Genomic DNA, 17,063 nt, shown 5'->3' on the forward strand with positions numbered 1-17,063 from the left:
GGAGGCCAAAGGACCCAAAGGTCATAGCAGTTTGTCAGCGACACCATTCCACTCTCTCCCCCTTTCTGATGGTCTGCCACTGTCTATTTGTCACTCTTAAATGACAACAGAGTTGCATCATACTTGTTTCTCCTGCAGCACTGACACAATGCTCCACCACCTCTACGATGGAAAGCATAGTGTGGGGACGATTTGAAGGCATACGAGACAATCGCCGATGTAGCAGATAAAAATAAACCAATTGTAGAAAAATACAGAAAGGGATTCAATTGGGGTAAAGTGCACGTTAAATGCTGAGTTTCTTTAGAGCAAGCCATGTCAAATGAATCCATTACCACATAAAGTAAATAGATTCTTCTGTAAATGATTTGGAACATTGGTAATGGGTAAGGACCTAATGGGAATCCTGGTAAAATAGCCTTTGGGGAGCCTGGGAAAATCTGCCTCAGTAAAGTGGCCGGCTCTTGGCCAAAAACCCTGTGTGGAGGGGAAAGGGGGGGAGGAGAGGAGGGGGGGGGGGGGGGGGGGCATAGACTTCACAGAGATGACAGAAAGTGAGAGAGTGAGAGGAGGACAGACAGAGAAGGGTAAGAGAGAGAGAGCAAACTTTCAAGGAATCTCCACCCATGGATGATGTTAAGTTCCACTGTTGAGCATAATCGCGAAAAAATGCTGAAGACTTGAAAGGGCTGATGATAATGCTATTGCTGTCCAGTGATCCAGCACGGTCACAGGCAGCAGCAGCAAGGCACAGTGCTGTACTACTTCCTATACTGCAGTCCGCTTCGGCGAACACGGCGGCTCCCAGGGGATTTCACATGGCTGACCTTAAATAAGTTTGGCTTTGATCAAAGTTTAGCACGATCGGCCTGCTTGCTACAGACCAGGGGATCAGGGAGATGAGACCTGGGCTCGGAGGTCCTGGCAAAGACTCCTTCCCAGAGCTCCACTGCACCCTTCCAACACCGGATTATGTTAGGCAATTAAGGTAATGAACTGGCTAACGTAACAGCGCATAATGATCCTTTTTATCCTCGTTCTCCAAGGTGCCTCTTGTCGTCTCTCTGACACATCTTTCTCTGTATCACTAAGAATCACTTAGTATCATTTTGTGTCCTGCCGGTCGGTGTTCCTAATACAGGAAATGATATCACAGCTAGCTCAAGACAAAAGATAAAAGGTACGTCTGTGAGTAAAACGGACAGTGATCAAGAGTACAAGTGGAACAGTGGAGCTCTTGTTCGTGGCGTAGGCACCAAGGAGAGGCCAGAAGAAGTGAGCGCAGGCTTGGTTGAAGAAAGCACCTGTGAGGACGTGCACTGGTGTACATACTGTCTATCTGTGTGGCAGTGAAAGCCTGCATTCCAGTTCCCCCAATCAACCTCCCACCCCATCAGTGCACAACTTGTCTGCCCCGCTCCCTTTTCATTTGAACACATTTTCTAGCCAAAAATTTCACTTCAATCTCACCTCATCTCTCCATACTACATTAACCCCTGGCAATTGCCTTCCAAATGACCCCATTAAGCTGTAATTGCCTCAGCAGGCCTGCTCCCTCGCTTGTAATTCTGTGCAGCGAACCCACCAGACGTTCCCCCGGCATTGTTTCATGTTCTGGCTCCCATCAGCCAGTTCAGACGCTGACCCTCCCCCCCCCACCCCCCCCCCCCTTTACTCTCCACCTCCTCTCTGTCGTGGCCGGATCTGTTGATGCTCACCACTAGCAGTGCCACTGGCAGACTCTCCTCGTCTCCACAGTGAGCTCACACAGGAGGCGCCGTGCCCTCACTTCCTCCTCACAAGCTACACTCACTGTCAATTACACGAGCACATACACTCACTACGAGAGGCCCTAAACTAAATAAACCTCATCATGGCTTTTTATTATGTCATTCTCCCGCCTTCGTAAACACAGCACATGCACCGAGCACTTATTATCTGTGTGACTCGTGATAAACACCAGAAACAAAACAAGATATTTGCTTTTGCCGTTCTAAATTTCTCGCCACGTGTCGTTCACAGAATTAACTGTGGCATAATGTTTGTATGTGGAACCTTCATTCCTCTCTTCAGTTGTCATTAGGATGCTGTTGGGTGCATGGAGTAGAGCTGGCGATGACACCCGCCGTGGCACCTCCCAGCACAACTTCACCTTTCCTGTTCCCACTAGGGAGCTGATGTCAAAACTGCTCATCTTTTTGACGAAGGCCTCCGCGGATAACTAACGCACAAATGCGGATAGGTGGAGAAAGCGATCCTGACAGTGATGTATTGCAACTAGTTGCAGGTGTCAAAAAGAAGACGCTCTGCCAGCTAGTGCCGTGCATGCACTGTATAAATGCATGCATGCACACGTCCGTGCCCCTGCATGTTCTTTCCTGAACGTGCGTCCCTTTGCACATCGTGTATGTGTACATGGGTATGTGCACTCGCAGACGTTTGATGTGCGTGTTCACACATGGCTGTTTATGATGCCTTTAAGCCTTTACATGTGACCTGCTACGAGGGGACTTGGACTAATAATCCTTTCAACACTCCCTCCATCTCAAGCAGCACATCCTCCCTGCCGCCCAGAACAGATTGGTTGGCTCATAAAGACTCTGCTCTGCCACAGATTCACACACTGCCTCTGTCTGCTCGTCACCCTATAGTATAATCACACCATATACTTTTATAGATTTAAAAATAAAAAAGGCTCTTTAGGAATACGCAACAACGTATCGACGTTATACAGATACATTGATATTCCCTTTTTGCACAGCAGCAATTTACCGAGATTTGAAATGTGGTTTTCTAAATTAATTCTAAGCCGGAGATACACAAGCCTTCTCTGAACACACAAACCTTCAGAAGTGCTTTAGATCATTTCGTTCTATCGTTGCCCGTTTATTTAAATTCATTCTTTTTCCTAAGCAAATGTTCCCAGGAATATCAAGGTGTTTTTGTTGCAACGCTCTAACTGATCCAGGGGGATTTGCTTCCAACAGCCTGTCTCTCCCTCGCCTTTCAACACAAAACTCTGCGCTCCAATCAAAATGAACCACCAGGGACCCCCCCCCCTTCCCTCCCCCCTGAGCTACGCCTGCTCCGAGTGCTGTGATAGCAGCCTCTCTGCCATTGATCGCGGAGTTTAGCACAGAGCATGCATGCCACCGTTAGCAGAAAAACAAAGACCTCTCTTCCTTTAATAGTGGCGCACGCCGCTAATGCAGCTAACGTCTTGTGTTTTCCTCTGCCCTGAAGAATGAATGAAAGAAAGCAGATAGCAATTAAAAAGGTTAACTAGGGTCCACGTCGAGTCACTACTCATCTTTTTCACACAAATCTTTTTACCTCATAAACAGATTGATATCTTTTTGGGAGCGCAACATTTACTTGCCACAAGTGATAAAAACACGCATTCATGTCTTACTTATAATTGTGTTCCATGTTGCAAATCTAATTGTAGACACTGAATTCAAAAAGGAAAAACACAGCTTTATTGATCCACCTAACACAGACCAGGAGGATCTCATGAATTAGGAATGAGATAAATCACCATTAACCCCGGAGAACCCAGCTCGTGGTCGACCACTGACATACCGCACTGATTTTTTTTTTTTTTTTTTTTTTATAAATCGGGATAATTCTTCCTGGCAAAGTATAAATATAACTCTTCAATGAATACAGCATGTGTCTGTTTATTTAATCAAGGGCTGATTTACTTGTGACAGAGAATAAATTCTTCTATTTTCTGTGAGCCTCTATAAAATTGCCATCATTTTTAATTAATTCTTAATTAAAATATATTACACCACAGCTTCTACCCATCTCTCTTGATATTCTAACATAATCAATTCAGAACCATTTACATATCATTAATTAAAAGCTTTCCTCTCTCATCCTTAAAATCATAATGAGGGCCGATTCCTCATTAGTAACCTATAAGGGAGAAAATAACAATACAGTAGAGAATGGATGGCGCATTCCACAGTGAGTCCTTTGTCTCTGAGTTTCTGAAAAACGCTTTTTTTTTATGCTTCTCAATTGGATTTAAGAATTAACTAAGTCAATTGTGTCGACTTAATGAAAATAAGTAAAGCAACACGAGCTCCTTTAGTATTTATCTGTGTCTCCGTGCTGCTTTAAAAAAAGTCAAACAAAGTCAATCAGTGTCATCAGTCGCACCGGATCTGACTATTCTATTAAATACTGAGCACTACAGTAGTAGTATTTATCATTACGTGTTTTCAGCTTATTTCCCAGCGAAGAAATTCTAAATGAGAAGTTTTTTTGTCATTTAAAAAAAAAGAAAGATATGTTACACATGAATTTGATTATGTTCTCTAAATAATACACCTGTGAACAATGATGCTGGACTGGAATAAATACATGTCCTAACCTTGGACGTTGTTTACAATGAGCCCGCAGAAGAAATAATTAATACACAATTGTACATGAATATAAAAGCCAGCTCAGTACTTGTTGATATGCCATCAGACTGCAAAATTAAATGCATCTATGCAAACGATGGACTGAGATGATTTATTATCCAGACTTTAGCCAACACGTGCGTGCTATCTTTCCATCTTGAGCTCTCTTTTAAAGAAGAGTAATAATATCAAGTAATGATAGGTATTGTTATGCCGAGGATCAGGCATATCCTGATTTGTATCGCCTGTCTCTCACAGGTGCTCCGCCGTTACTTGTCAGGACTGCATGTCTGGGTCTTCCACATGTCAGATAAAAATCGCTGCACTTGGTGTTTCGGCAGCCTGACAGCAATTTATTTGAATGTTTTGTCACACTGGTGTTGGTGCATTTTGTGTGGGCTGCTCACCAGAATGGCAACAGCTCGTAGCTTCCTGACACTTGTGCAGACACACACACACACACACACACACACACACACACACACACACACACACACACACACACACACACACACACACACACACACCTGGACTAGCACAAAATCACAGCTGCATACTGCATGTGCTGCATTTGGATAATTAAAACCTGTGTATGTTAAAAAAAAAATGGTGGTAAACTGAAAGTGTTCATTAATATTTACCGCCCAATATAGCAGGTGACACTACTTCATTATCACTCTTTTAAAAATATACATTTTCATTTACACCTCCATGACCACACACACAGTCCCCTGTATGAACCCAAAACAAAATGTCACACCAGCCAGTGAACAGCCTTCACTGAATGAATCATAAAAAATATACATTTAAATGCAAACTTACTTTTCTACCCATTTTAAATGGCGTCAAAATTAAATAACGCACTTGAGCACGTTAAACACAAACCTCGATGCAATCTTGTGATTCTCTGAGCTGACATGGAATATTGAGTAAGTTAATGAAATCCTCTCAAAGACAGGAACTCTATTTTTACACCATGATAATTAAAGTACGACACAGTTATAATTTACAGCCCTCGCTTAATTGCATAGGAAAAGTAAAATGGGAGAGGTCTATGAGAGGAGATTAAATGTGTGTGTGTGTGTGTGTGCGTGCGTGCGTGCAAAAAACCAATGTGTGTGCGTGCCTCTTCACTCAAGAAGAGTGAACGTAAAAGAGCTTCCTGTGCATCTAAACAACGGGGTTGTATCTTTTAGCATCATGGAACGTATCAGAGATTAGGTAATGAAATATGCACTGTCCTATTTCTCTGCTAGCAGGCCCTTTGACAAATCGAGTACAATCCAAAATCTCCATAAATCACTATTAAAGACAAGTATATCATCACCAGCGCATATATCTTCCCCAGCCTGACCTGTAGACTAATGAGAAAAGGCCCAGACTATCTTGTCTGATTAATTAATTCAAAATGTCGGCTGTTATTCAAATGTGAGGCTGGTGTTATTTGAATAACACTTGACAGCGACGCCTGAAGAAATCATTTCTGGTTTGTGAGGCTGCTGCGGCATTACTGATGATGGCTCGTGGAAATGTTAGAAGCCGAGGAGTATTTCTTTCCCTCTCTTCGCCGGGTCCTCTCGCGTTCCCCGCCTCACCTTCTCAGTCATGATAGCTCCAAGAAGTATTTCATTACTTCAGCCACCCCACCCCCCTCTTCACAATTATGGCTCTTACCGTTTTTTTCCACTGTCTGTCCTTTCTCTGTGTTTGTATTCCCTCCCACAGCCAGCCCAGATCTACAGGGCAGAGCTTTGGCTCTGCAAGAGACATGCTGGCAAAGAGGAAGGTCATGGTTTTTACAACTGCAGCTCCCCAATGCTGACAGCCCGTGCTGCCAAAGTGACACACTCTGTTTGGCTTTCCCACGTTCATAGAGCTCCACAGCACTTCGTCTTTATCACGGAGCACGCTACACACACACACACACACACACACACACACACACACACACACACATGCACACACACATGCACGCATTTAATCAGCCTCAGAGTTGCATTTCCTGTCAATGTTCAACAAAATGATCACACGTAAAGACGTAATCGCAAAATATCACAACAGACAGACGTGGAAATGATCCTACTCGGTGGTGCATTTTTCCTTTTCCTTTTTTCTTCTTTTTAAAAGCGGCTGAATTCATGGAAGGGAAAAAAGGCACTGGAGAAAGAAAACCATGAGCGTACGTGCTAGGGCCTAGGGGCAGTGCACACCCCTCTATCGCTTCCCTCATCAAGCATGGATTCTAATCAGGGCTGGGGAGATATAAGACGCTCAGTCATTAAATAAATTAACTCTGCCACTCCATGCTCTCCTTCAGCACCCGCGAGAGGCCCGCCGTGCTCTGCATACTTACAGAGGCTCCGAGCATCACGCACCTCACCTTCACACCACAACCTAGCAGGCCTGCCACTACACGCGCACACACACACACACACACACACACACACACACACACACACACACACAACCAGGTTAAGAACTAATCTTAAATATTTAGAGAAGCAGAGAAAGCCCACCTCCTGTCTCTCAACAACTGATGTTCACAGTCACATGGGAAGCTTTTACATAATTGCATTAAAAGACCAAAAAACAACCTTCGGGACATTTCCTGCAAAGAATGCAGGTTTGCATGAAGAAATGTAAGCGTGCACGAGTGATAAATAATCTCTGAAGACCAATGCTGATTCCCAGGGTCGGCGAGACGGCGTAGACATGAGCTTTTTTTTTTTTTTTTCGAGGATCTGTGCAGTGTGCTGCCATTTTTTCAAGAGGAAGCAAGTGCAGTGACGAACAGTAAGAGAGCTCAGTGTCGGCTCGGATCACTGACACAAACAATCAAAGCTGACACAGTCTTCGTACAGCACCTGCCACTCCGGCAACACAAATAGATCAATATGAGGGGAACTCAGCCACTGTTTAAAACTCATATCCTTGCACCCACATCATCTTCCACATGTAAAAAAAAAAAAAGTGCATGCTTAATACATATCAATCACTCTGACAGAGGAAATGCTTATTTGAGGAGCCAACGTCAGGCAAATAAGCCATGTCAGCAGAATGTCCGTTGTCAAAACTTGTCATTTGAATTTTCACCCGCATTGTGCGTAGACAAATGTCCTTAGAAATCCCTCACATTGCAATTTATATCATTTAATGCGTGCTTTAATTCTCCATTACTAAGAGGGGACGTACCTGGGAGGGTGGAAGCACATTACAGAAAGTAAGAAATGAACAGAAGGGTCTGGGGATCTCTCTAGCAGACACAATTAAATATTCATGTGTCTCCTCCTAGGACACAACAGATACAGATCATTATCATGGCAACAGCACACCACCATTTTGTTCACACGTTTTGGCTCCGAATCAATGTGTGTGTATGAAATTCCATATGAAAAGAGGACACCGGCAGAACGTCAGATGTTAACTCCATTATTAAAATAAAAACTGCTTTTTTTTTTTGTTATCACTTGGAATGATCCTGCATGAGTGATGATAAATGCATCTGTAATTATCGGCGGTATATCCAGCCTGTTAATTATTACAGTGAGAATTATGAGTAGTGTGAGCGTGATACGCGAGACAAAACACCGGCTACACAATTTTAGGGAATATTTCCAACGAGCGCTCGGTCCTCTCCCGCCTCCTGCTTGAGGAAAAGGCAGGAGAAGAATGTACTCTGGGTGACCTCCACTTTCTAAAGAGAGGAGAAACCTTTTTTTTTTTTTTTTTTTCCTCCGCTTTTCAATCCCCATCAAAGAGGAGCAAAAAGGAGGGACAGCATTCCCCTGCTCGCCGTCATTAATCATAGCTTTCTGGGAGCAAGCGCATATTAATTTCTGTCATCCCAAACATCATTTGGTATTGTTATGGCACGGCTTAGTCCTCATTCACCAGCAGACGCCGGCCGTTCCTCCTGGTTTGAGGGAAGACAGGGCCTGTGTGGCTGTGTTTCAGAGCAAGAGGCCTTTATCCCTGGGGCTCTGACACCAATTAAGCCATTTCACCGAGAGACGAAAACAGGGCCCGCCGTTTCACTGTAACATGAGCCAGCACCTAGCTGCTGGCCCCTCGCCATCTTTCCATTACTTAAGACACGAGAATATACTTCAAGGACTTGAGGAAATAAAAAGATGTTTGCGAACGGTCCTACTTTACTGACCGTTGGGAGGATTCTTTTCAGGTGTCTTGCAGAAGCAGCTTCTCTATCATTAGCTCCACTAACGCGAGTATTTAAAATGATTGTAAACTTATAAATCCACAAACAATATCAAAACAATGGGGTAGTATTTTGCCATGAATTATTAAAATAAGATGCTCGGTGTGCAGTTCCCTTTATATCTTTCTTTTCCCCACAGTAGCCTCTTGGCAGGCAGCAGAGTGGAGCTTGTCTTAGGGCTAAAGCAGAATAATGCAAGCTTTGTTATGAATTAAATATTAGAAATCTTAACACAGCAGCCAATAAGAATTATTTGCCTTATTAAAGCAGCAGAAGACGCTGATTAAAATTTCATTGCATTGCAGTCTTTTTCCCATTTCTGCCTTCAATATATCATCGTAATGTATGAAACATGTGGAACAATGGCATCTGGAACAATGGGAAGAGGAGGCTTTCGTTTCCAAGCTTGCAAATGAGGAGAAGATTCCTTTTTTCTTCCTGTTTTTGGAAAAGAAAGGTGACAACGACGTATCTTTCCGTCCTTGTCAAGTAACAAGCCGCAGACCGCTGCGCTGTCAAAACATTACAAACGAGATTAAAAATGTGTACATTTACTGACTTCTGCCTCTAATTCCTTTATCGCTTCATCTACAGAAATCCATCACCTGTTGGAGTAACAGCTCCACACACACACACACACACACACACACACACACACACACACACACACACGTGACAAAACAGTCTAAAATGCAAGCATTTAACCGCCTACTGTAAGTAACAGTACGTGTGTCGAAAAGATTAAAGGTTACTGGAGTAAAAGTGAGGATTGTGTTCAGTGTTCTTGCACTCACACATGATAGGTCATTTAGTTGTCCACGTGTAATGTGTACAGAGTAAATGAACATCATGGTGTCTACTGTCCCATGAGGAAAACTCTTCCCTGAAACACTAGAGCTAATGAAATAGGGACCTATAAATAGCAGAGTCATTACTGAGAGAGGACTTGCTTTGCACCAGTCTTTCACTCTAACCCTTTTTACACTAATAACCGGCTCTATGGCATTACATGGACTCGGCCACTGACACAGTAATGAACATCATGATACGAGAGGCTCAGGGAAAAGTTCATTTTTATATATATATATATAGCTGTACATAAACAGAGGTTGTAGCTGGAAGCTGAAAGTCTCAACCCCATCAAACACAAATACAACACATTTGTTTCTCATCAGAGCATTACACGTTGATTTTATCTTGTGCAGCTGCGCCTTTCATTAAAACAGGTTGATGGCTTTTTGCTTTTCTTTCTGGTGCCAAAAATGACAAAGAAAGCACTTTTTATTTGATCGCATTTTTTGTAGGTAAAACTGCTTCATAATATCAAAAGGGTCACATTTTAAAAGTGTGTGTTTATTTAAAGCAGGTTTCCATATTGTGCGCGAGAGAAAAAAAAAAAAAAAAAGGAACATTTGCTTTAACTGCGTCTGTGAGGTCAAAGGTCTTCAACTGTTGCGTGTGACAAGAGTGCCGCCCCAGTGATGCATGGAGAAAAAAATCCTCGCTAACTCATGCCGACAAGACAACAAGTTGTATCGTTCACGTTTAATCTATTTCTACAGGGGGTCATAGTTTGAACTAGCTTCTCCCTGTCTGCTTCAGGTTTATATTTTTACACTCAGTGACAGACAGACGCTTCAAAAAGCAAAAGGGGCATGCAAAGAGTGTCAAACAGCCTCGCTGCTGCTGCTGCTGCTGCTGCTGTAAACTCATTTCAATCAATCCTTCCTTTTTGCATCCCAAGCAGCCTCTGCTGGCTGCCACCGCCTGAAGATAACTATTTCACCACCTCTGTCATGCCTAATTAACAACTCAGATGTACAATTCAGAAATTTCGCAATTAACCTACTAAAATATTGTTGGAGGATGCTAATTGTTATGCCAGTTGCCATAAAGACTCATTTGCATAACGTATGTGCAAAAAACAATTACGAGCTGTTGATCGCGCCGGAGCCCGCAGAAAACCGCTTGGAGCGATGGAGGGGGAGCGAGGGAGACGTTTGCAAGATGGGTGCTTGTGTGTGCAGATGGAGGGACAGCACTGGATCATCGTACAAAAAAAAAAAAAAACAGATTTGAGGAGCCGTGCGCGCAGACACCAGGCAGCGCCGGTGCAGAGGCATCTATCTCCCCAGCACTAAAGCGTTTACCCTTCCAAATGAAACTGATGTGTATTCTCTTGTTTTGTTTTTTTCTCCCCTTTCCTCTTTGTCTGGCTCTCCTTCTTTTCATCTTTGCTGATGGGGAAATGGAGGGTATTTTGGGAGCTACTTAGATAATAGCCACATCTTCCCCGGTCCCCCTCGTGCTTTAGAGGAGGAAGCACTAGTGGCCCTGCCATTGAGCCAGTCAGGAACCCAGCTGTGCGCGAGCCATTCGGCACAACACTATCTAGTCACTGCAGCCGCATCACTGGGGCTCTCTGAGACAAAAAGCAGCCAAAGTCAATTGTCTCTCCTGCTGAATAGCTTTCTGTTCTCTGTCATGCATTTACTGGAGCTGGTTTAGCCCCAAGAAAAACCCACAAGGTAGAAAACTCAAGTCAAATATATTTTTATGTTCCCTGGATTGTAGAACAGATTATTTTATTTCAGCTCCAGCTGCTATAATATAATAAATAATAATAATAATAATAATAATAAGTGTGTATTAATAATAACAACCCAATTGGAATGAGAGGGGTCATTAACTTTGTCAGGCAACATTGAAATGAATGTTTCCTGTAGATTTCAGAAATGCTTACCTCCTCTGTCCTAACTCTATTTACTCCAGGTAATGCTTTTAGTCGGCCTTGCATGTGGTTAATTACAGGCTCATCCTGAACTGTATTTAATTAACACAGTTCTTTCCGAGCTCAACATTGCACATAACGCAGACAAACCCATAAACATACATGAAAGCAACGTCCGGTGCTTTTTCAGAAGCCAAATCAAAACGTGTGCAACAAAACGACCGACATCGGTTTGAACTGTGAGTGTAGTCCCTCCCTAATCCCAAGCTTTAAACACTAGATCAGAGCATTTATCATGCTGAATCTGCCACGCGCGCTGCCTCTCTCCCTCCCCTACCTCTCCAGACCCCCTGTTTCTGAACCTGATGAGTCAAAGGTCAGGAAAACAACAAGTCAATACGCAGCCAAAAGAAGCGCCATGCAGCTGAGAGAGCTGTGGAGAGGGCTAAGCCTCTCTGTGGCACTCTGTGATTTAGCCTGTAATAGTTTTCTGTAATCTCTTTCTATTGATTAAACCTCACATCAAAGAGGAGTCTTGCTACAGAACCTCTCTTTTCCTGGTCAGAAATACCATATGGAGGTAATCTTTCACCTTTGTTATTCTTGCCGCTCCCGCTGCTGCTGCTGTGAGTCTCTCTTCCAAGCACGAGAGCAAGACAAGGGAGTAGCCAGCAGGATAAAACAAACCCAGCACAGAGGAATAACTGCAGAACTCATCTGTATCGCAGGCAATTTTCACTCAATGCATTCATTGTCTTCTCACGCAGCCTACGTGGAAAAAAAAAAAAGGTACATGAATGTATCCTTTGTCCTGAAACAGTTGGAAAAATGACAGTAAAACATTTTAATTGCCGTTTTTTTTAAGTATGTTCCAAAAGGAAAGCATCACACGCTGAAAGACAAAGAACTACATTTGCCGACCGAATCGCAAATTTAGCTTATCTAAATGCAAAAACCAAGGAAATTTAGGGGGGAAAAAAACCCTCCTGCTAAAAACACTCAATTTAGTGACAGGCAAATGACTTCATGCTGCCACCTAATCTCATTTCTTGCATAATGCTCTCTAATTAGCATATCAAAGTGAATTAATATTTCTAGGGCATTAGCAATGCAGAAATATGTTGTGGCTCTACAATAACAAGTTAGACGAGTGCTGGAAACTTCCAAACACACTGTGTCGCTATTACAAGAAAATCTTCTTTACCTCCACAAGAAAATCAAGAGCCCGTTCGCACCACTTTGATTTTCTCTCTGATTCGCAAAATAATACTTTAAACACAAACACGAAAAGCTTTGAAGCTGAACCCCGAACCCGCTATTCATCTGCACACTCGACAATATGTCTGGATAACATGATACATGCGCGCAGTGATTACAGCGATGATTCTTGGACCGCTTTCAAATGTATTATTAAAAGTCACTTCTAGCCAACGGTGGTGGATCTCATGGCTGAGAGACAGCGGCCCCTGTGCCATCTGAACGGACATGAAAGGGCCAAGGAAGTTACAGGAGCCAGTGAAAGGCTCACTGTGTGCTGGAAAAACAGGCCGGTCAACCAGGCCAGCAGACCAGCTGAGCTCTGTCAATGGCTAAGAGGGGGAGGCTGTGACTCTAAACCACAGGTTAACCATGCACACACACACACAAACACACACACACACACACACACATACACTCCTCCTCCGTCTCATCTCTTCCTCACACACACTCATTCCTGGGCACATACACTCTCTCTCTCTCTCACACACAACACACACACACACACACACACACACACACACATGTATATTTTTCATTTACTTTTTCTTATTTAAACTTGAGTTCACAGCAGGAACATATGAAGTTTTGACAAAAAAATAAATAATTAAAATAATTAAAGTAACTTGCAAAGTAATTGGAACAGTATTTTTATACTACTTGAGGATTTAAAATAAAATATTTTTTTCCCCCACTGAGGACTGTGTTGTACTGATGCTTCTGCGCTGGCAAACACTTTCACATCACATCACTGGTCGCATACAAAATAAAAGCTGGCATCTTGTGTGATGTACAATCTGCAGCCTCTGTTTTTTCTCACTGTCTCTCTCATTGTCTAAACTCAACAGGCACACACACACACACACACACACACACACACACACACACACACACACACACACACACACACACACTGCAGAGCACCTCGGCTAGACTGTGGACCCTCTGCCTGCCCCTGTGGACGCCACCTGTGTCGGGGAAGTTCATAAACTTTTATGATCTCTCCCAAGCCAATTTCCTCATAAACTGCACAAAGGTCACAAATCTGACAAGGCATCAGGCTCGCTAAATTATACCAAACCCACAGCGTAGTTTATATATAGAAATATAACTCATACTTAGAGGATAGATATTTTTAAATATTTGAAGCATCTGTTCAACAGAACTTTGCTTCTAGTTTCAAGAACAATCACATAAATATAAGGCATAATAAACACCGTCTGTAAAAACAATTATGTCTTCAATTAAGAACATAAAGGGATGAAGTCCTTGTCCCATAAACATTATGGGGAAGGTGTAGAAACAACAAAGGTGACGTAAAAAAAAATACTATAGCACAGTTTGAGCTATAAGAAAAGTTATAAGACATGGAAACATTAGTTGTCATTTCAGCCGTCTCTCACATGTTTATATGTGCGCACACACCCTGAAAGTTTTCAACCTTGGTTATAAAAATCTGCAGACTTGATGCTTAATAAATGTAGTAAATATGCAACATTTTGTTTTCCAAATAAAATAAAAAATCATCTTCTATAGGCTGGTTCAATTATTTGCATTTTTACCAACATGAGCTGCCCTTATTTCAAGGACAGGCGTCTGCATGCAATTGCAATATAATTATTTATTGAGAGTGTGGTTGCCTCTCATGTGTTGAAAACGTGGCAAATTGTTGTCAGGTTATAAAGCATGAATTCATTGTGATCTCAGCTATGTAGAGCATATGCTCTGGGATTTCCTGATCCAGCTCGCTGCCAGAGGAGTGAGGCTGAAAGCTGGAGCTTCACTTTCTGTTTAAATACAAACAACCAGTGCTGGAAAAAAAAAAAAAAAAGATGCTCCGGCAGAAATAGTGCAACAAAAAAAATGTCACCTCTGCTTTGACAACGGGTCTGTTTCTGTGAGGCACAATGACATTTGTTTTTTTAAAGATTGATTAATTCATTTGGGCAGAGGTCCCCAGTAACCTGGATGCAGGCTGGGAGGTAAGAAGGGGCTGTTTGCTGTTGCAATGTACTGTGTGCACTATTCTTTTTCTGTGAGTTGATATTAAAATATTATTCACACAAAGATCTTACCTGTCTTTTCTTTGATTTCACAGAGAACGCTGAAGAGTGCTGGTTTCATTCTGTGACAGTTCAGCCCATGTTTCCTGTTTCAGTATAAGACAAGATACAATACTGAAATAAATTCACTGAAAGAAATCACATGTTAGACATTAACAAGTAAATTGATTATTTAAGATATTAATTGTAATGTTCCAGCCCACACACACACATCTCTTAAAAGTTGTCATTTTCTACTTTACAGACAAAAAAACCCAAAGTAAAAGTATCTGTAAATGTTGTTGGACTAATGTAATGCTCCATTATAAATACAATGCCCACTGACAACTCATTTATATAAAGAGCCTACTCACAGGAATTTAATATTTTCAGCATCAGTTGTACTTTTGCACATATATCAACGTTTCCTATGTGTGCACACAAACTTTTTAAACAACACAAGCTCATTCAGGTTCACGTTGGCACACAAGCAGTTTAAATAAAAATGCTGTTGTTCCCTCAGTGACAACTTTCTCTTGTGTTAAATCTTTGCGAGGCAGTAAATACACCTCGGTGTATGATTATCATTAAAGCCACTCCAGCCTATTGTTATGCATGGGGAGTTAAGTTAAGCGGGCCACATCTCAATAATGATGCGTTCAGCATTTTGGGGAAGGCGAAGTTAATAAAACATATAAATCAACCAACTTTGCTTGCGCCTCGTCCAGACTTTGATCAGTTATGGTCATTATTTGATGGAGAATGTCACCAATGTCTTGTTTTCTTCCGTCTCCGTCTGAACCGTCGTGTCCATGTGGAGGCGGCAAAGCCATGCCTCCTTGTACCGAGTGACCAGCCAGACTGACACCGCCGATCGACTGCATGATTCGGGCTTGATCGTCCATAGTAGCCGCTAAAGAGTCTGTGCACTGAGCCACACAAATTGAAAAACTCATATACGAAATCGGTTATAGCATGTGCCGCAGACAAGAAGGGGTTTCACGGCTGAGATTCTTCAGCGATACAGAGCGCACACGTTTAAAAAAAAAGCCAGTGAGATTTTTAGCGTAAATCTTGTGTCCAAGTTCTCGCTGTCCTCTCGCTTTTTTTTTTTTTTTACGCGCGGTCCAAAGTGCCAAAACGCGTGTCTATGTTTGTAGAAAAATGCATAAATCTTGTTTCTTCTTCTTAACACTTCTTTGTCAAAATTGACGGTCCATCGTATCCCGCACGAATCCTCATGCCAATCTGTCTTTTCTCTGGGACTTGACGGGTGGTAGAGACACAAACGCTCCTTGATGATCTCTCATTTATTAGCGCTCTTCATGGGATTCCCGGCGCATTCCTTCTCCAAAATGTCCAAATCGTCCTAGTGAAGCACCGGCAACAAAAATATCCAATGTGGAAACGTGTAAACAAATAAAAAATCTTGCAGGTGTTGCCAACTATAAATGTGCAGAAATGATTCCTGCGAGAACTGACAATATTAAAAAAAAATACACAATCTGCGGCATAAGGTGTCCAAATGTGACTATAAAAAATATGAAATGTACAAAAAAGTTGAGAGATTTCTGGTTGGAAAAAAAAAAAGCAACCACGAGAAGAAATTAATTAGGATACAACGCTGTATAAAGGCGATGCGGAAAAAAAATATCTTGCCCTGCTGAAATTTATGAGCTCCAGCCTCTGCCTGTGTGTGTTTTATGTTGTTTGATGGCAGCGGTAGTGAGCGATTGACAGTGTGCCAATGCCACTCACTCAGTGCAGACGTGTCAGAGCAGGGAACAGGGGTAGAAAAAAAAATACAAAATACAAAATACGAAATGAAAATGCACGCTCCGCCCTGCAGAGGAGGGGTCTATATTCTTGTCACTTCTCGCCTGAACACCGAAAAACAAAATGTTAAGAGCTAGTACTTAGGATGGTGATTATATTGATGAAAGCACGGCAGAGTCCCCTCTCTCTTTCTTGCAGCAGTGGCAGCAGGGTATCCTCGTTTCCTCACGCGTGCACGTGCAGCTATGTGCATATTCTCTACCAATAATAAAGATTTAGCTCTGCAACAACACAGGCAAATGCATAATGAGAGTTTTAATACAGTTTGATGTAGAACTGCATAGTCCCTTGTAAGCCTTGGTTCAAGTCAGGCAAGCAGTAGACATGTTTATATTATTGGAAAGTAAAGCTCCTCGACCAATCGCAGGCCAGAGTGACGAAGACTGACGACCCGCGTGTCCTATTACTGGCAGATGCATGACGCTGAAAGCCCACCCACTCCATCCCTCCATCTTCACAGCGCTCGCACAAAAGGATGGGAACTTCTGATTGGTCGTTGCTACGAGTGACATCCATTGCACAAGCAGGCGGCGCTGCTCTGTGCTCCTCCGCAGTTGCTATGGAAGCAG

At 42.6% G+C, this 17,063-nt stretch overlaps 1 protein-coding gene across 9 annotated transcripts in view; it reads right to left on the bottom strand.

Annotated features, from left to right (window-relative positions):
- The window catches only part of pbx3b (pre-B-cell leukemia homeobox 3b), a 56,324-nt gene extending 39,549 nt beyond the window's left edge, over positions 1-16,775 (bottom strand). For 5 of the 9 annotated variants that reach the window (XM_029439747.1, XM_029439745.1, XM_029439744.1 and 2 more), the window contains exons 1-2: positions 15,367-16,775; positions 14,692-14,765 (exon numbers count right to left, since the gene is read on the bottom strand). In XM_029439747.1, coding sequence (XP_029295607.1) covers positions 14,692-14,765; positions 15,367-15,614 — 322 coding nt within the window. In that variant the 5' untranslated portion in view covers positions 15,615-16,775. Of the gene's footprint in view, positions 1-14,691; positions 14,772-15,366 lie in introns of all 9 variants that reach the window. The other 4 variants (XM_029439746.1, XM_029439743.1, XM_029439741.1 and 1 more) reach the window with 1 other exon arrangement.
- Positions 16,776-17,063: the final 288 nt, after the last annotated feature.

Source organism: Cottoperca gobio, chromosome 9, assembly GCF_900634415.1.
Source record: "Cottoperca gobio chromosome 9, fCotGob3.1, whole genome shotgun sequence".
Classification (NCBI taxonomy): Eukaryota; Metazoa; Chordata; class Actinopteri; order Perciformes; family Bovichtidae; genus Cottoperca; species Cottoperca gobio.